General features: G+C 39.7%; 1 protein-coding gene across 14 annotated transcripts in view; it reads right to left on the bottom strand.

The window, feature by feature from the left end:
• Window positions 1-21,434, bottom strand: part of DYNC1I1 (dynein cytoplasmic 1 intermediate chain 1) — a 194,219-nt gene that overhangs the window by 168,561 nt on the left and 4,224 nt on the right. For 2 of the 14 annotated variants that reach the window (XM_061468517.1, XM_061468522.1), the window contains exons 2-5: window positions 8,658-8,775; window positions 6,705-6,755; window positions 5,973-6,087; window positions 3,462-3,603 (exon numbers count right to left, since the gene is read on the bottom strand). In XM_061468517.1, the coding sequence (XP_061324501.1) occupies window positions 3,462-3,603; window positions 5,973-6,087; window positions 6,705-6,755; window positions 8,658-8,765 (416 nt within the window). In that variant the 5' untranslated portion in view covers window positions 8,766-8,775. The remainder of the gene's footprint in view (window positions 1-3,461; window positions 3,604-5,972; window positions 6,088-6,704; window positions 6,756-8,657; window positions 8,776-21,434) is intronic. The other 12 variants (XM_061468520.1, XM_061468526.1, XM_061468523.1 and 9 more) reach the window with 7 other exon arrangements.

The following is a 21,434-nucleotide window of genomic DNA, read 5'->3' as shown; positions in this document are numbered from 1 at the left end:
TCTTACAGTTGCTGTTACGGCTCAGAGGGAAGCTTGAATGCTCCTCAAACCCAGCGTTACCCCAGTGAAAAGGCTATGACAAATAGCAATGTGCTACTAAAGATCAAGCAGCTAAAAAAAACCTTATAGAAGCCTGGGCTGCAAGGACAGAAATGGTTCCATAATTTAGTGCCATTACCAGCTGGCCCCATACCTTCTCCTAATAAGCTTAATGGCATCAGGGAAAGGACAGTGTTGCCCTAGCTATTCCGCTGGAGATAATGGACAATAGTCCTGCAGCATAGCAGCACTATTAGTCCACAGATCATATGGCAGAAGGGACCATTGTGACCGTGCAGCTTTTCTTCCTGTGCAACAAAAAAGCTGTATGACTTTTCTGAATTAATTGTTGTTTGACCTGTCATCTGCCTGTTGGGCAGGCACATTATCCTGAATGAGCAATGTCCAGTGACAGAAGAGCCAATAAACTCTTCAGGTAAATTGCTTTAGTGTTTTATTTGCCTCATCGTTAAAATTTCTGGGTCTATATTTGTCCAGCTTCAACGATGAACACTTTGCTGTTCTTACACATTGCCTGCTGAAGACCTTCTGCTCACTTATTACCCTTGGTGAGCAAGTTGCCAGTTAGTTTTCAGCTTGCAAAGTAAGATTGAGTGAAGTCTCTGGTTCCAGGATGATTGTTCCTTAATGCTGTCCAATCTCTCTAACTTATCAGTTGTTCTTCCTGAAAAGTGGATGTCAGAAACCTGAATTTCTGGATAAACTACACTCACTCTTCCATAAGGAATCACAGGTGCTTGCCAATAAAAACATGACTCAGATATATATACTTCATGATATTGCAGCAAATAGGTTAATTCTGACAACTACCAGAAGTTCCAACAACTCACAGAATTATGAACCCAACCTAGTTCTGCACCAGAAACTGCTGCCTCAAATGGGAACATACAAAGATCTCTTGCTTTCTTCGAAGCTTTCAACAGGGCCTCTCTCCCGCAGTGATCCAAAATCTATGACTTCACAGGTCTCTTTTTTTTTTTTTAATATCCTTATCTTCCTCTGGAGAACACATTAGCAATGAATAATCAGACTGCATGCAGAATTTCTGCCAGGCTCTGTGAGCTCGTTATTTCTGCAGCAGCGTTAGCAGCAATAACAACACACGAGCTGTGATCTCTGAGACGGGGGCATTAGCAGCTTTGGAACTAATCTGCTCTCCTCTAATGCCTGTGCTCAGTCTACTGTCCTCCAGCAAATTTGTATCAGAATGAGGAAAATGGGATGATCTTTCAAGCACGATGGCATGACAAGGGATCTGTCAAAAGTGCCCTCTATCATAGAGACTGAAATGGAAGGATACATTAATATGAAGCAAAATAACCTTGCTTTTAGAGACAAACAGGCATTCACACATGCTGTAGTCAAAATAAGTCAGAAGTACGGTCTAGGCATCTCTCAGAAAACAGCTGAGGTGGTTTCATCTTGTTTATCCACTGTGACGACAGGTCTACCAACATCCTTCTCATGGTTTACTTCCCACTAAGTTTGCTCTATCACACGCATGCTTGAGTGCTCTCATTCACACAAACATGCACTGAGAGCATCTTCCTGCACCCTGTGGCAAACTAACCCAACTAATTGCCACCCAATATTATCCACAGCTTAGAGAGATTCACCGATGCCTGCACCAGATGTTGAATTACCACAAACCAATCACTCCAGGCAAACATCTGCAAGAGGTCTTCATGGCATACAGCTCACCCTTCCAACACCAGAGAGGATGGCAAGCAAACTGGTGGACTACAAACAAGGTCTTTGGATTCCTACTGAAGTCCTAGTATGGCCACAACTAGCCAGAAAATGGATCCGAATCAAAAGCTCACAATGCAGTACATAGTAAGCTTTGAAGAGGATCAACTCATTCTCCTCCACAGGGATACATGGTTATGTGCTTTCATTGCTTGTTACTGACAGAGTCAAAGTGTGAATGTATGTCCCAGCAAAATGAATCCTTCAAAGAGCATTTCACTACCTTAACAGTAAAGAAGTTACACCATTAAAGTTCAGAAGAAACCCAGGAATTTAGAAGTCTTCAGCCAGTGCTGTCTTAGCTTCAGGTAGGGCTGTGGGAAATAACTTTATGGTGAGCAGCAAGCTATATTTCACTTAAAACCAATTTTTGTTTGCTCAAAGTACTTTGACTTGCTGAAACCTACTGCATTTATTTATGAATGTAGCATTACATTATATTATTTTCTGTGTTTTGAACAGCTATATCAGACAGGCTGGGTCTTTTCTACCTAGCAACCTGTTTCCTCTGGAAGGCAGACCTGGGAGAAGGGGCGAGGAGATTTCAGCAGCAGCTGCGCAACCTGTGCATCACAACTGATGGTGTCTGCATCTGGCTGAAGGGGAACACAACTTACTTTCAAATTACAGAAATGTGAATTTTCTAAACAGAAGGCTGGTGTGATACAAAATCTGGTGACCCAAAGCTCTGTCACATTACTGCTCGTGTCTGTAGAGGTATGGTGTCTACTCCTGAGCACTGTTAACTACAGAGAGCAATCACTGTGTTTTCAAGCCACTAGCAGAGTCCTGGCTCGCAGATTTGGACGCACTGGCAGCTCAGCTTGATGTTGAATTAGTTTGATACATAAAGATCTCGTAGGCACAATATGTTACATTTCTCAAAACATACATTAAAGTTTGTTGCACCTCTTCTTACTTGAACACATGCTCCTTTACCAGCAGCATCATCCTTTCTTTTCTAATCCAGAGAAGAAATTATTTTGGCTACCTAATTTCCTATTTCAGCCATACAAGCAAAGGTAAGAAGGCTGCTCTTGTGCCCATGCCTTATACATTCCCCACAATCCCTTTCCAACAGGAAGAGAGCTGCTTCCCTCCCATTCTCCATTAAACTCTCTCATATCCACAATTTCCAAGGCAGAATTGTCAGTGTGTCCCAGGCTGTTTCAGCCTGTTTCTGTACAAGCTCTTCCCTTACACTGCCAGTGGCACACACTGCCATGAGCAACCACACAAGAACCCAAGGCATTATACCTGGGAGCACTTCAAAGGGCAGTAGTTATGTGAACAAAGATAACTCACATGGATAACAGGTTCTACCACTGGACACGTCCCCCTGGTCTTAGTGTATTTCCACACAGTATGACAGCTTTCTCTAGGCCATTTTAGAAGCATAAATTCATCTTTTGCTTCCAATATGAGGTTTGGGACTCATGGCTTAAGATCTACTTGCTGCTTGCATTTATTTCCCTCATATATGAGAGCAGTCTTACTGAATGGTAACATACAGTGGAAAATAAAGAAACAAAAGTACCCATCAGATACAGCACATTCTCATTTACAGAAGCAAAGGTAAACATGGGGAAGTAAGAGCAAAGTGAAAAAAAACCAACCCACATTTATTCAACGCTGTTGACTCTGTGTCTTACCTTCCAATGGGTCCCAGATCTCCTGAGTCCTGGCTGCCTGCGTCACTGGGTGTGCTCACTGATTTCGAAGAGGGAGACATAGGGGTTGGGACTAAATAATGAAAATAACAGGTATCCCATGTTAACACATGCAGCGACTGCACTGATGAAGAGCAGTGTCAGACAAATCAAAACCAATGGACCAAAATGATAGTGGATGAATGAGTGGGAGAGTTTGAAATGGTGAAAGCAAATAAGGAAGGAAAGAAAAAGAAAAGGAAGAGAGTCAAGTGAATTTTAAGTCTTTTGGAAGTGTTAAAATTGACATGAATTTAGACAGGACTGAAAGCCCAAAGGGAATCTACAGCTAATCAATGGAGGAGTTCCCTGTGGAAATAAAATAGCAATTGTTTTCTTGGGTATAGTTTAAAGTTGGCTTGCAAAAGATTTTAAAGGTATGAAGAAATATCAGGGGCTTGTCAAAAAACTAAGTGAACTCTTCTGGTAAAGCCAGATAGATAGGCAATAGAACAAGCATACTTTCCAAGGTTTGAATATAATCAAAAGCCAGTGTCCATTAGAGATGGTCTAAGGCTGCAGTGTGGAAATGACATAAAAAATAAAAGCTAAATAAGGAAATTCAGCTAAGTTAAAATCATTTCCCAAAAATGGTGAGAACACACATTAGTTTGCTTAGTGATTGCATTTTCTTAAGTAATTTAGGTCATATAAAGGTTCCATTTTGGGTGGGACATGATTTCAACACTCAGGGAAGTTTCCCTTTAGATACTATTTGCCCAAGCTCTAGAAATGATTTTCTCTTTGGCTTGCCAGGGCTTTTGAAGCATATTTCATGCAAAGGCAGTTTTATTTCCTGAAACAGGAAAGGAAGTTCATAGCTCAAGGTCAGCCCATGTTAAAGCTCTTCAGCAAGGAAACAATAAATAAAAAAGTGAAAATACCCTGATTTCTTTTAAAATGGTTTCTCAAAAATGCAAAGGTGGCTCCAGTCAGTACTTAATCAAGTATTCTTCAAAGCAGCCACATTGAATAAAACACAAAAAAGGGGGGTTAATGCAAGAGTGAAGTTTCCCATTTGGTTTAAATCATGCGCATTTCCCTTTATAGATTTAACAGAGTAAAACTTTAAGCTATTTTGTTATGCTCTATAATGTATAATGACAGACCTGCCAAGAGATTTGGATTTTCCATGTGGTCAAACATTTCACACAGATTCTCTCTGGAGACTGTCACAGAAATGTCTGCAGCATGAAAAGTGAATTCATCTTTGTGACAGCCCTTTGGCAGGTCACAGGTATGTCGTGGCTGTTTGTGTGTTCCTTATTTACAACGGGATCTAGGTACCACATGCATGTGTGAAGGCATAATTAAAGCCTCCTTTGTATATTAATTGTAAGGGTATATACAGGGAATTTATAGAGGACAAAATACTATTGTTTAACTAAAATGATTAATCTCACAGGTGAATTTTCAGGTGGTTTTGACAGTATCAACCACAAAATAATTAACTAAGATAAGAATCGATAATTTGCAACACAAATATATGCATTTAGTTAATAGTATGATAAGTAAATACATCTTCAATTTTAGATAAAAATGAGCTTTAAATGGTAGAACATGGTATCTGATTTTATAATATCACAATAAAATTTACAAAACGTATTTTATGACACATAAAAATAATCTAACCATTGCTGTTAGAAAATTATTCTGAGAAGTGGTATTTAAAAGCTTCAGTCACTGTATCATAACTTACAAAAATAGCAACTTTTCTCAATAAATGTTCAACATCGACTGATGCAAGCTATTAACTGAAATTCCAGTTCAGAATGACGCAATCTACTTGTATACACACCCAAGCATCTCTATAAGGTGCTTTCCTAAATCGAGGCTTCAGTATTTTGTCAGATTTGGAGTCCTTCCTAAATATTACAGGCAAGAATGTCTAGGAGTAAAATCCTAGATTCACCCTCAGTGAATTTAATGACAAGGCTTGATACCTCCAGAGAAGCCAATATTTTAGCTAATACAGAAGAAGGCACAGAAAGGAAGGCAGGAAGGCGTGAAGGCAGGAAGGAAATTTCTCACTTTTCAACGGGAATTCCCACATGACTATGTTCTTCCTTCCTTAGCAAATCGTTAATCTAAATTTTTGGAACAAAACTTGGGACTAATGAACTGCAGCATTTATAATAATATTTCATGGGTCATCAAATAAATGTGATAGAAGACAATAAAGTCCATCAGAAAAGAAATCACTGCTGGTATGCAAACCCGATCTGCACTATGTTCACAAAAATTTCTTGAAGAGAAGAAACAGATGTTTTAGGCAATGACAAGTACTCAAAAATGCCATGAGCTGGTATATGTGTATGATATGGCAGGCATTCAAACAGAAGAGTTCACTTCACTACTACAGCCAAAAATCAAAAAAGCCAAGCATGCTTTAAGAGAAAGAATGCATTCATTGTGGCAGAGCTGAATGCTTTACAGTGTGCTTCTCTTAAATACCTAGAGGTGGTTCTGGGGATATACCAATGCTCTGTAACAAAGCTTCTGTTTCTCTTCTTTTGCGGTCTAGGTCAGAATCTTCCTGAGCTGGCTCCTTCTTTTGCTGTAGATCAGCCTGAGTTAAAACAAAGCAAAGCAAAACAAAACAAAACAATACAGAAAAGTTTCATCCACGTTTCATCAGTTTTCACCCAGTTTCATCAGCTCTAGCAATTACGTGTGGAAAATACATGCACCACTGCTTAGGTACCCTTTGAAATTCGTTTACATAGGTTTAGATAATTTATAATTCAGATAATTCATGCTGTATATTTCTCTAACAAATTTTTTCCCTGAATGCATGGAAAAACTGATCTTTGCAAGGATATTTGCAAGGATTTTTACAGCAAACCAATGGAAATCTTCTGCCTCTCACTCATCAGATGCAACTTATTCAGCTAATGTAAAAGCTGACTGTAAAATAAGAGATATCATCACCCTGAATAAAAATGGCCCCTTCCTACTACCTCCAGAATCAAGAAATAAAATTTCATTGGGCTTCAGTGATGTAGCTTAAGGGCCCACATTTGCTCCCAAGCACTCGTTAACTATAAAATTACTTTCTCATAAACTTCAGCATCTAACAGAAGCAAAGGACTAATGTGTCTGAAATAGGATTTTGGCAGCTCTGGGCACCAACAGCCAAAACTAACGGTTCACAAGACCCCTCCCTCTTTACTTCAGTATCTGTACCTCCTTGGAGCTTCCACACATTAGACTCCTCCCGCTCTGGTCTACTGGGACCTAGAAACAGGAGGAGCAACATCTGCATTAGCCAGAATCCCTTATATTTGACTCATCCTTCCCCAATTTAGCAGGGTGGAAGGAAAACACCAATACTCCTGCCTAGTGGTTAGAACATTTCTTTTTAAAAAGCAGGCTTGTGGCCCTTCTCCCAGGCAGATGAAGGAACTGAACCCATGTCTCTACTTTGTTAGTCTAGTGCAGTAATCAGTAATGCAAGTAAAACAAAACACAAGTGGTCATGTCTATCATTTTGTCATGTTTCAAATGCAGCAATTCCAGCATATTTCTTACAGAGAATGTTGGAGGCATCTGCCTTTGTACTGTGGAACCTACGCTGGATAGCATCAGCTTCTAAATCAGTTGTTCCTACCCAACTTCCACACAGAAAGGTTTTCTGTTCTGCTGAAACCAGAGTGTGGGGCACAGAGGACTCTCACAGAGCATCAAATTAGAGCTGATGTTGGTGCAGGCACAACAGAAAACCTTGAATTTCAAAAGCATCCCCACGTAGTCCAGTTTGAACATGGCCAGGTTGCAGAAGAACACTGCTTTTACAGACAAAGTTTCAGGCATATCACTGTGTTCAGCTCTTCCCATGAGCTATCCTGAAGTATCTCAGTACACAGGGTGGTAGATAAATCTTCTGCACCAGCGTACGTGGCTAAGCACTTAAGTGAATGTTAGACTTCACTCCTGGAGGCCATTAGACATCCCAGTGCACCCCATTTACGATGCCACAGTTAGGCACTGCAGCATAGCCTGCAGAGCTGGGTGTCCCAGGCTGGATCTGGCTATTGAGGCCAGTGCAAAGTTCCAGCCACCACAAGATCTCCATGAGGCATGAAACCAGAGGCGGGGAACAAAGGAAAGGACTTAATAGCTTCCTTCCTTCATTAGCTTGTCTCCTTTCCCTCCAATTCATTAACAGGCTAGTAATGAACACTGAAAATGTTAATGTTTAGAGTTGTGCTTACAGAGGACTCCCCCAGTGACTCCAGGAGACTCAGGGGGGTGGGCTGGTAATTGCACACAAATGGCTCAAATGAACAAAGATTAAAAAGACAGCCAAAACTGGAACACTGATTTCTTGGATCACATCACATTTTCACAGTAATTCCACGAAATTCATGTACAATATTAAAGTGTCAGTTTAAAAGGAAACCAGTTATTAGTAAAGGATAACAGGTGCTTTAAACTGTAGTAAGTGTTGACATTTGAAGGAAAGGAAACATAATCACTTAATGCTTCTCTGACTTTGCATGAAAATGAATATCCACTCCCTGTCAATTCTCACCTCTATTCCACTAAGTGACTGAATAAAAAGAAGTACAAATCCCTTAATGAAAAACCTAATGCATATTGTCAAGGACAAATAAACTAATATGTCAATCAAACTTTAACAGAACTGAAAGATGCACCCATGCCAGAAGATGAAAATGCAATTGCAATTATGTTTTACTTTGGTGGAGAACAATAATTGTAAATCTGTTACCTTAGCTAGTAATCAAACTAGTCTTCAAAAATACACACTTAGATTGTAATGGCTTGGAAAAAACATGAGCCCTCTTTCTGTCTTTCCTTACTCTCCACTCCCTTTCCATTGAAGAAGAGGCCAGGAAAAAGCATCGTGGCAAATCAATTTTTCTTTCTACACACACGTACATATCATGTTGTCTAAGCTGTTGTCATCTGACTGTCTACTGGTTTTAAAAGCAATTCCCTCGCCCCAACTTTCTTCACTGAAAATAAGCATTTTTATTTTAAGGTTAGACTGATGTGGGTTTGAGGATCTCATTCCACATGACAGATACCTTGGGGTATAAAATACCGAGATGTCAAAACCTCAGCAACCCCTTTCTGCAATCCTGAGCTATCTAAAAGACACTTCTGCATATTTACCTCTTTCTTCTTCCTTTCCTCCTCCTTCCGTTTCTTCTCTTCTCTTATCTGAGCCAAGCGCTGCTTTTTGCGCTCAAGTTCCGCTTTTAAATCACTTTTGTCTGACATTTTGACTCTGCTGGAAAGAAAATTACAGAAACCAAGGTGAAAACAGAAATAAATGTTTTCCTTATTTACTGAAGAAAACAAATGATTATATCAAAAACAGCATTTCTAAAATTCCTACAATATATTTCTATAGAAATACTGGCCTTTGGACTATAGTTACGTTGTAGAAAGCAGAATATTTGTTCCGCAATTTTTATTTCAAGAAATTAGACCAGAATATCACCAAACATGGAATATTATCAAATGACCTTTATTAGAAAACTACCTATGTGAAGCAAACCCATTTTTGTCTGCTGGTCAGAATAATGCTTTAATGCTTTTACACACTGAAGCTAAAGTCTTTTGATTTTCATCAGCTTCAGCAGCATTGCCAGACTGCAGGGCCCAGATCCACAAAAGGATTTCAGTTTGAAGCACAAGAACCAGATCTGCCCCACACAGCCCCATACATCTTAGACAAGTAATAATTTTGCTTGCAAAATTGGAAACATGATAGCTTTTGCTTCTGCAGGTGCCTTGAATGGCTGCCATGCCAGGATCCCCCCAGTTCCACTAGTACAGCCCCACAGAGACACCAGCTCAGTCCCAATATCCTTCACATATTCACCCCTGTGGGGAGCACCCTCACCAAGCTAGGGGATATTCTGTTCAGGAATCAACTCCACCCTTTCCAGGGAAAGCTGGGCCATTCCCCCATAAAGCTGCAGACTAGGTACAAAACCAGAGAACCCAGCAAACCTGAGCTTCTCTTTAAAGCAGCAGCACATTCCTCTGCCAACAGTCTCATGCTCAGATCATCTTTCCAAGAGGCAGGAGAAATGCCCAATATTCCTGATTTGACTCCAACCACACAAACTTGGCAAAAGCATTTCTTCTGAGCTTCTGAGCTGACTGTCCCTCTATTTACTCTTAAACACAGTTCTCTGTGGCATACTGATGTGAAGCCATGTACACTCTTTTAAATCTCTGTCAACCTAGTTACTGTTATGCGAGCCTTGAAAATGACAAGTAAAGAGATAGAAAGTCACATAATACAGAAATGCAGCCAGATCTCTAAAGAACATAGGATACCAACCTTTCTCTACAGTTTTAAAACCCCACTCATGTACAAATCCGTAATTTAAGTTACAGATATTTAACTTCTTTTCTAACTTCATAATCATCACAGGCTGTCATCTAACTCTATCAATACTGATGAGCACTTTATTTCAAATATAATCCCGACTAACAGAGACATTCATGAAAACAGTTAACTGCCTTTCCTATTAATTCACACATCACTGACCACATGCAACCCCAAATCAATCAGATCAATGGCCGTGCCATGTATACTCAATGGGAGCCTATTGTTGGCCTGATGCATGGGAAATTTAAATGGCAACTCTCTGCTAATATGATGAGAACTCCACCCACATTACTGTCTGGGTGGGTGGATGACCAGAGAGTGAATTTATATGCTAAAATTATACAGTGCTTTCACCCATCATGAATTCCTCTGTAGTCAACAGCTTTCTTCCCAGAATGATAAAAGCACAGTGCTTTGTTGTCCTTGCAAGCATTTTCATTTAATGGAAGAAAAGAATAATATTTGAAATCAGAAATAAGAGCAGCATGAGGGATGCCAAAGGGGCCAGCACACCTGTATTTGTGTGTGGACCACACCACAGATGCTAACACTTCCCAGTCAAACTCCTAGCTGAAGCCCTCACGCGGGAATTAAACCAGTCCAGCTCACATTGTCATAGATCCTACACTTCAACAGAGCTGCCCCTCCTGGCCACGTGCCCTGCAGTCCTTCCGAGGCCCAGGGACTCCTGGTTCAATCCACAACAACTCACAGTAAATGGTATAGCTAGGAAGGACATGAAACTCCTAGGAAACTGGACCACCTGGAGCACTGGCTGTATGAGGAGGAACATAATTTCTCTCTTACTCTGGTTCTATTCATTATTATACTGTTTTCAATTTGAGAAAAAGAAATCAAAAAATGGTAGAAAAAAGTGCATTTGATACCAAGAAAACTAAGCAGTAGCACCTTATTGTTAATCTGTGTGATCTGTTGACGTCAGTGAGCTATTTTCACATAAGAAATGCCTGGAGAAGAAAACAAGCTTTTTAATGGCAGGTAGATTTTGCTTACCAATCTGCTCAGGATTTGCGGGTCTCTCTCAGATATGGCAGAAATCCCTTTTGGGGGATCCCTATGGCAGAAGAAATTTCCCTAATCTGTTGCACACATTTGAATTCTGATTATGAAGATCCCCCTCACAGCCTTTTGGACTAGGTAGGGATTTTGCATCCTTTTAGTTCTGCAGTTTGGCAGCAGAGAGAGAGCTCCTGTTTCTATGCAAAAAATATGCAAATATGTTTTAAGGCTTATGACAGAAACCCTGAGGGTTTGGCATCCCTTTCAAGCTCTTTGTCAGATATCCATGAATGGCTTTCTAAAAATTCGTTCTCTTTATGTCAGGGAAGCTAACTAAGTTCCCTCCTGATTTGAGCGTCACCAGTTTTGTGCCTGGCCCCTTCTTTACAATACTCCAGTCAGGGCGACCAATCCTATTATAACTTTGCCCTATTTTTAACAAAACAGATATTACATACAACAAAGATGATGTATTAAATTTCCTTCAAACAGCTTACCAACCTTCAAACTGGCTAGCTACAATTTTAGCACAAACTGAACACTGAGGGTATGTAATCACCTTTCTCAGGCGTCAGCAAGTCAGGAGTGAGCAAGGAGGCAAGCATACTTAGCACTCTACTTGGTGTTAAACATGGCGCTAACACTATTCATTACTGAGTATAAATTTCTATTGATTGCCATTCTGAGTGCCAAAAGGCATGTCCCACCAAGAGAGATAAAGGCAAACAGCAAAAAAGATTTACTTTTAGCATTCTCTGTGATGCAGAATGACAGCCCAAGGCTTATGTACAACCTGATCTTCTCCAGCCTGTGAGAAAGCATTGGTCAGAGGGAAACAGTAAGGAGCGCATTTTGTAGTGAAGCAATTAAATCTTGTATGTGGGAGAAGGAACACATTAGAACAAACACACTGAGCATTGCATTCGATGTAGAAAGAGTTCTTATATCAGGGCAGCAGCGTAGGGCTCCTCTCAGCAAGAGAGGTTCGTAATCTTAGATCAAATTTTATTTTGTTTGGCCCAGTTTACTGTCAAGTGACACAGTTTTAAGAGTCCTCCCACTGCAAGAGAGCTTACCACCCACATGCAGATGTAGCAGGATACCTGGATGTGAACCACCTTACACAGAGCACTCATCTGCACTCCTAATACTCTGAGGGAATTCTCCTTTCTAGAGACAGAGGCCTGCTCCTTTTGCTGTCTAATGAAACAGACTGCTCTATGTCAAGATGTCAGTTTTCCCTGTACTCATTAAACATGCCTCAGAGTCCCCTCTTAGGCTTAGAAATACAGCCAATACCACTCCCACATCAGAGGGTCACCAGATCCATCAGGATAGCAGCCACCCAGGTGTGTGCAAAGGTGGAGCTGAGGCTTCTGAGGACTGCATTATGGGACCTCACCATCTACAGGGATTATCTCACTAAATCTGTATGTTCATGTTGTAGATGCATGTAGAGTTATCCTTACCATCAATGCAGGTAAAATCAAAAGAGTCCCGGTATCCTAAGACGTGACTCCACTTTTCCAAAAGCAGTTAATAAGCATGCCCCAAAGCCATCAGTTCCTCTCCAATGATGATAAAGGGTCCTGGGTGATCAGTTAAGCTCTAAAAATTTCCATTGTAAATGTCTCAGACTGGGTTAGAAGAATCCTGACCTTAACATGCTCCTAGCAGTTCCTTTTAGCTTGTCAGTACATAAAAAAACTTTGAAAGACCATTTACATTAATCTTAAAATAATAATAGCGTTTGCACAACCTTCTCTGCTGTACAGAACATACGCAGAACTATGCTACTAAACATATCACACAGGCACTAACATCTTATGATCATTTCGTTAGTTGCAGCTGTAAGCACATGAGCATGGAAGATGCAAACAACAGCATTTTACCCTCAACTGGACTAAAAGCCATGCACGTACTTTTGCAAGTACAAGCCAGTAGACTTATTACAGTTTTATAATAAGCTACAAGGTCTTTAATAATGATCAGCGTTACAATACTTGAGCAGATATTTATACTATTTATGTGAGAGCACAACAGCAAAACCAGCCACAGGCATCTAAAAAGGTTTACTACAATTGCAGAATTGATTGATAAATTGATACTTGCATAGTAATAAAACCACAGAGATAGAGGAAAAAAGAGTGGCAACACATGTATATAGCTTGGACTAAATGTAAGAAAAAATAAGCATGAAGTGCCCAATGTAGGATGAATAAAATAAAATCAAGGAAAATTATGACATTGCACACTTTTTATAAGCAGAAAAAGAAAATAAGATATAACAACTCCCTCCTCTTAAAGACTGTTCATTATATCTCCTAGAATAGCATCTTGTCGGTATGCTATCACCAAGCTCATTTAAAAAGAAACCTGAATTTCCAACTCTGTTAGTCTACATTTTACTGCTTTTTGGTGTATGGGGGATATTTATATGCTGTCCATTTAGTAGGCTGCACTAGAGTAGAACTATATTCACCACTTCATGACATGTCTTTCCTGCTTTGTGACTTACGATGTTGCCCTTTTAATAATTATTATCATTAAGGGGTTCATTAAGTAATGTTACATATGGCATTAGTCATCCTATACAACTAATTATAAATAATTAATTCATTAATATAGTTTTCTAAAATAAATAGGCAGCATCCAGTACTTGTAGATGCTGTACATGTATTATTCATATGTCTTCATAAAGAGCCAGTTAGTCTTGAGTCCAAAACTGCAAAATGTCTTTAGTTGAAATGCAAAGGAAGTTGCACAATAAAATACATTACTCAATGATTTTTGGCTTTTAAAGAGTGGGTTTACAGAGTGGGAGTACTATTACTATTGAAACAGCCTGGGTGGATAACTGTTTGAGAGCAACCCCGAGAAGAAGGACTTGGGGTGTTGGCTGCTGAGAACCTCAACATGAGCCAGCTTCAGTGTGCGCTCCCAGCCCAGAAACTAACCGTACCCTGGGCTGCATCAAAAGGAGTGTGACCAGCAGGTCAAAGGAGGTGATCCTGCCCCTCTGCTCTCATGAGACCCCACCTGCAGTACTGCATTCAGCTCTGGGGCCCCCAGCACAAGAGTTATAGGGACCTGCTTGAGTGAGTCCAGAGGAAGGCCAGGAAGATGATCAGAGGGCTGGAACAGTTTTAAACTGAAGGAAGGTAGATTTAGATCAGATATTAAGAAGAAATTCTTTACTATGGAGGTGGTGGGACACTGCAACAGGTTGTCCCAGAGCAGCTGTGGCCGCCCCACCCCTGGCAGCGTTCAAGGCCAGGTTGTACAGGGCTTTGAGCAACCTGGTCTAGTGAAAGGTGTCCCTGGAAAGGTGGAACTGGAGGAGCTTTAAGGTCCCTTCCAACCCAAACCATTCTATGATTCTGTGAAACTATTACATACGGAGTTTGCTCCTGAAAAAAGAAAAAAGGATTAATTTCTACTATACACCATATTTTTCTCTATTTTGTACAAACGAATACATTTCCTACAGTTAGGAATACTATACATTTTCATAACAGAAAAAAATTCCCAAAATACCTGTAACTTTTGCAAGTCTAAAGTGTGCATGCAAAGTATGAAATTGAACAAAGCAGTTGAGTATCTTTGGTCTGCAAGAAACCACAGGGGAACTGTTCCCCTAGCATAAATGCACTCTAATACGTGGCATTCATTTGAAAATAATGATTGAAACACACTTCAGATGGGCAAGAGGGGCTGGAATCATCTTCTTGACAGCAATTTCTAAGTAAACATATGAGTACCTCTTTTCATCATGCATCAGAATTTGCACTTGACTTCAGTCAAATAACATAAACACTTTTGCTAAATAAGCATATAAATATTTACAAGATCACAACAATGGGTAAATATTTGCAGTTGCAAAAACTTCACATTTTCAGTATTTTAAGGAATCTCCTGTGTGATGAACCCAGGGAAACACTGAGTAAAATTGGAAAGACTAAGTATTTTTTTCTACATAACCTTGAGGCAAAACAGTCAGGCTTTTTACACCGCATCTGTGTATTTATCTATAAATAAAAATGGTTGTTAAGTGTTAGATTCCAGGGAATGTACCATTTTTATCCTTCAGCTTCTGAACATTTCTAGCAGACAGGCAAAGATCTTTTACTTTGTTCTGTAAAGGTTTACAAATCACAGCATCCAGAGATTTGGTTCTGTGCTTCCTCCTGGTTGCTATGCAACAGGTCAGCGCATCTCTAGCCTATTTATTTTGAGGTTGACAGGGTGTAAGATACATACCTACAACTGCTCAATTATACATCCCTTACAATCTGCTACTATTTAATCTTTTCACTCTTGTTCTGCCATAATGGCCCTTCAACAAAATGAACTGAATTACAGCAGAATTACAGGGTGCTTACAAATAGCATATGAGCAAAGCTCTACTACTGCCCATTCTTCCAGCACCATGCATAGTGTCAATGAAGCATCACCTTCTTATCATCCCATTCTCTCATGTGCCCTTAAGCCTCTTAAATTTACCATGATCTTTTCAATTCCAACAAGCATAGCTCCATGGAAGAGCCATCAGGGTTGAAGAGAACAAGCTCCTGGCAACAACTCACTGGAGATAGATAAGTAAGGACTAAATGACATTCCAGCTAGTATTAGAATGAATTTAAGTACTATGTCCTAACAGGTCGGGTCACTCTAGCAAAGCTGTTGCACAACTCTGCCCAAATATGTTCCTTTTATATTGAGTTCCACAGAACAGACTGCATCTATCACCTCAAAGAAAACTAAATTTTCAATAGGTCTTTTTGACTGTCTTGGATTTTCCCCCCAATAAGCATTACTGAGTACAGTTATAACTGCACAATGACCTCACATGGTGGGAGGTGATTCTCAGTGATGCATCTAATAATGATTTGTAGCTGCTCAGGGTCTGATTCCACAATTGTGCCCCTGTTGGAAAGAGTGGATGATTTTAACAAAACAACCAACTGCATGCCTGACCACATTCTGATCTTGTGGAATACAGGATTTCTAGGTCTTCTCAGTCAGTTCCCCCTCTATCAGTTTCTGGTTTTGTTATCTTTTACTGTTCGGCTGCAGTCACAATTCTGAAGCATTGTGACTCTTCATTGCCCATGCGTTAACTGGTCTTACTTCTTGTGCCGTGCTATCTTCTGTGAATTTCCCAGCTTGCTTCTGAGTGGAACTGCAGGATAGTTTAAAAAAGTTTTCTGACGTTCAAAGATAGCCAAATGCAAGCTATAAACTGTTAAGATCTTAGAGATGGATAATGAGAGAGAGATGACAGAATCTAACCCTCAATCTGCAGGTCACTTACCTACAAAAAAAGAGCCCTGCATTTCATGTTTCTGATTTAAATTTCTTTTACATGTAAGTCTTATATAATGCTTAGACTTCAATGATATCTGCTGCTGCCATTGATAACACCACTTCTTCAAAACCTATATAAAATAGCTGGTTCATCAGAAGAGTACCAAAGTGCCTCCCAGGAGTACAGTTAATGACTTACTGAGACCTAATGTAGAATTCTATTTCAAGATGTTTGTTAGTCTCTCTTGAAGTGGCACAAAGACTCATTCTCTCCATCCTGCAAACATTTCAGACATTAAAACATGTACTTCTACTCCCTGTGGGGGCAAAACTGACCCCTCTGGCTTTTCTAACCTCCTCCTGAGATAACCCCAGTGGCATATGGCCAGAAAACTGATACTTCAAGCCATTTACCCAAACATGAAAAATGCATGCTCTAGTGTCTGCTTCGTAACCCAGTTATGACAACTGTCAGACAGACATTAAAGAGAAAGCGATGCTGCCAACATACAGGTTTTGCTGGAAAACTTATCCAGATATCACTTCCTTCTTAAAAAAAAAATATACTTTGCTTTGTGGCTGATGTTTGTAAGGATGCAATTAGGCTAAAAATATTACACATTGATTTTATCTCTGAAGTCAATACACCTAAAGATTTAGAAACCAGGTAGGAGCCCAGGCTGTAGGAAATCTGCAGGGCATCTCATAGGAGTTCTCATAATTTTTAAGGAACTAAATGGGAAAAATAGCATTACCATTCCCTTTGTGCTTCTCAGGGCTTCTTCAGATGTACTAACAAAGCACAAGGAATGACCAGAGCTAGCCTTAGCCAGTCATCCCTTTTGATTTACTTAAGTGGGAAAAGATATGCCAAGATAAAAAAGCAAGATGATAAATGCAGATGTCTAACAGCATAATTTAATGGACATATAAAAAACTGTAAAGAATTTGAATATGAGAGAGGACTGAGAAACAAGAAGTCTATATCTTCCACTTATATTCTCTGTGATTAAAATATTCCACTAAAATGGTATAAACATGTTTTTTGTGGGTTTTTTTCTGTCTGTGTTTTGTTTTGGGGCTTTGGATTTTTTTGTTTGTCTTGAGAGGACTGAAACCCACCTCCCTAGGGTTACTGTTGGCTAATGGGTGAGAAAAACTAGGGGAATGGAGATTGCATTCTTAACCATTGAAGCTATTTTCTATTAATTTTTTTTTTCTGCAAAGATCCATTGGACCAGAAGAAGCACATGCAAGAGAGAGAACATTAGTCCCTAACTGAGGCCCCTGGGTTCTAGCCTTTATTTCAGAGTTAGTTTATATTATATGCAATGACTGTTTAGTTTAAAATATAGTGCTGTATTTATTATCTGGAGCCAAAGAGTCCATTCTCTTGCTGAGCGCTTGAAACAACATGTGGAAGTCTTTTCTCTTTTTCCCACATGCTTTGTGGCATCCAAAGAATCTTTAATACCTTAGACTTACGTGGAGCAGCTTCAGTGGGAAAGACTGGGACAGCACCTACTGAGGAAGACATGTAACTTGCTGAATACTGCATAAATGAAGGCAAATATCTCTTTAAGCAATGGAAAAAAAATTACCTGAGACTCCTTTACCTTAGGTGAATCCTGTTAAAACCAGAGTGCACTAAAAGAGAGAGCACATGCTACCAGTTTGGTGTGGAGCATGCAGTCTCACAGATGGGCTCAAAAAATGCAAACCAGATGCAGCAGCCCAGGGGAGACAGACAGCAGACACCATTGAGCCTGGGGTTTCAAAGGTGAGAACAGATCCAGAAGGAGAGCTCTAAGGAGAAAAAGGCAGTTTTTAGAGCCTGCATGTTCTTTGGGAGCTAGGGGACCAACAAGCAGAGGTTTTTGAGTACTGCAATGTGGGTTTCTGCTTCTATACCATTCTGCCAGCCTAGATTTATGTGAGCTTCCCAAGCAAGATAAGAACTTCAAGTCTGGGGAATTCAGGGATGTGTCCTGGGTTCAAGATGTGGGCATGCTCTGTACCTTAACCACTGACAAGGCTGGCTGCACCTGAACTCTTCTCTCCCATACACACATGTACCTCTCAAGTGCCCTGGCTGCTGCTGGGAAGAAACCTAGCAAATGGGCTGACTGAAAACAGAAGTAAACAAGTCCCCAGCTTAAACGCTGGGGCAATCACATGTCTGGAGTGCACTGCAGGACTCTTCCCGCAGTAAGCCTCACTACACGACTCATTGTGCCAGGACCTTGGCTCCAGAATTTGAGACCAGGACACCAGTTAGATGCCCCCAGCTCTCTTCAAATGAGGAAAGTTCTCTTCAAATGAGGAACTCAATGTTATAGATATTTCTTTAAAAAATAAATCAACTTTTAGCAGTGGTTCTCAAAATATGGGACTACTGATGGTCCACAAAGCAATCAGAAGTGGTCCATGTCTGGTTTCCAGCCACATTAAATTGTACAATGTACGGGCTTATTGGTTCCAACAGAAAGTCTTGAGGATTAAGAGGGGAACATAGTTCAAAAAGTCTACAAATCATTGCAGTATCACAAGAGAGAACTGAGTAGAATCCAGGAGTAAGCAGGTAACAGCCCTTTAGAAAAATAGATATTATGTGATATAAGAAAGCACAGCAGTCTTACTGCTTTATACATATATACAGTGTTTTAAGAAAAATAATGCAAATATGGGAGGCCACTGGCTTTAATTACACTTACACCTAATTCATCACTTAGTTTAGTGAGATCAGAAACTTTCTTGGGAATAGGTTGTAATTAAACTTTGAGAACTTTAATTTAAATTTTACTGAATCAACACTGATGAGACATGATCTTCATCTAAGGACTTCAAAATCAATAGTAGTATGGTGTAAGATTAATATTGCCTTATATTTTCATTTTGTTTGAAAAGACTCATATGTTTCTATGGCAATGTGGCTGTCCGCAGTTTTCTATTTCCCTCTTCTCTGATTCATTGATAAGTAAACAATAAAACCCAGTAAGTGTTCTGCACATAAAGTAAGGGCTGCTGTAAAAGGTCTGGAGAACATTAGTAGTATGTTTGCAATACCTTTTCTTTTTTTCCATCTTAGCCCCTTCCAGTGAATATAATTTACTGTCATTTTTTTAGTTCTACGCTTTAGACTTACGAGATAAAAACTAAAGATCTGTAATCTACAATTATCAGATAAAAATACTGACTTTGCAGAGGGTGTCTTTAATACATCTGAAGGGCCCATAAAGGCTGAGAAACTCGGCTTTCCTGTGTTTCCTTGCTATCGCTATTCAACTTTCTGTGAGAAAGAAAATATTGTGGGAAATAATGGGACAGTTTTCCCACGGGCTCTTTCAGTACAGACAGAGAATGGCATCACTGTTTTGTTTTGTTTTTTTTGTCTCCAGTACAATAACCTCCTATCCCATCAGCACTATTTTTTTTTGCATTATTATTACTCCTGTGGAGACAGTGAAAGGCAGGGATACAGCATTCACAGGCTTTGCCAAGTGCAGCAGATTACGTACATGAATAGCTAACAGCACACTAGGGGGTATGATTTAGGTCAAATTTCTTGTTTCATTCCAAAAGGTTATAGATTTTTTAAGCCATTCATTGTTTAATGCACCACACAGCTTATACCCATACATACATATAACATGAACTATCTTTTCCCAGTTTTATGCAGAATTAATTTGTGTTCCTAGGCAATGAAGGCTGGCAGAAGTTGATAGTCTGTAACAAACTGCTATGAGTCTGTAACAAAGCTCTATGAACACTCAGAGCTAAAAAAGGACAAATAAGTTAAGAATTCATTTAGAGGTGACCAGATCTGAAATCCCTCAGGATTATGATACAAACCAACTTCTGGCTCAGCAACTGATCCAAATGTAACTAGAAACAAACTGATGGGGGAAAAAATGGCATCATACGACTTTGAATAGTGTGATTAATGAAAATGCTGGTATTTTACGTTACTTAAAGAGAAGACAAGCATGTATTATGAAGCAAGTCACATGAGTTTAGACAGTCCTCAACTTTGTGCTATGAGAATCAGAGAAGAAATTCTTCTAAATGCTCAGTCATTGGCACAGTCCTTAAGCCAGGGCAGACAGGTTCAAATATAAAGAACCACATTAGACAGCAGTCAGTTTTAGGGCTCTTTGGTTATTTAGGTTTGTTTGGAGTTTTTTTGTGTGACCTGGTTTTGTAAATATTTTAATTTCTGAAAATATACAATAGCAATCGTTTCCAATGTCTTTGCCCCAATTACCAAGTGACCTGGTAACCACTCTGGTCCTAACAGTGGTTGCCTAATGTGCACAAAACAAGGCATGCCTTGAACAGTACAGATTTAATACTGCTGTCTATGCACTTTAAGAGCTATGATCTGTGTTAATGGATACAGAACGGAAGGGCTGAACAGTTTAAAGCAAGAGATCCATATTTTCCCTGAACGTGGTCTAGGAGCTACAGTGATTAACTTTCAATACTAAGATAGATGATGTAGTTTGGGGAATAGCGTTTTCTGTCAAATTCAGCCTGAAAATATTAGAATCAAGCATTAGAAAAGGCTTGAAGATATTGATATAAATAGATAAACAATGTATCCTCCATTACATTTATTTATGTTTAATCACACTAGGCAGTTTTATATGTTTGCCTTATTACAACTCCCTGTTGTTTGAACACAAAACACACCGTGTCCAATTTTTCACTTCAGTCCAGCTTTTTGCTGGACTAATACGAAAAATTAATAACTGAGGATCAGGATTTGGAATTACTTGTACCACAGCGCATAGCAGGGAGAAAAGAACAAGGAACCAAAACTAGTTCTATCCCAGGGAGAGAAGACAAGAGGGAAGGAAAGACTGTGAGGAGGGAACACTGCATTAAGACTAGTATTGCGTAAGAGAGAAAAGCATAGGCTTCAGAGGACAACAGCAAGAAGGAAAAGAAATGTGAAAAGAAGATATCGCTATGTCCTTAAAAGATTCCCTCTGTAGTTGTTTTCTGCTGAGTGGCAGTAAATGCACTGAATTACTCATTAATTATTCTAAGGCCAAGCAGCGATTGTCAGCCAGCAGCCGCCAAATACACATGGTAGAACTGCACTGGTCCAGAAGGTTTATTCCTCAGGTTGATGTAATCTGTCTCTCCAGGTCAGACAAGCTGATCCACACACATGGGAGCAGTATTAAAATATGATAACATGCACTTTAAGA

This window comes from Pezoporus flaviventris, unplaced genomic scaffold (assembly GCF_033815535.1).
Source record: "Pezoporus flaviventris isolate CSIRO_AGI_PZ_B2104156 unplaced genomic scaffold, CSIRO_AGI_Pfla_v1 ptg000047l, whole genome shotgun sequence".
Lineage (NCBI taxonomy): Eukaryota > Metazoa > Chordata > Aves > Psittaciformes > Psittacidae > Pezoporus > Pezoporus flaviventris.
This window is presented reverse-complemented; position numbering and strand designations above follow the sequence as displayed.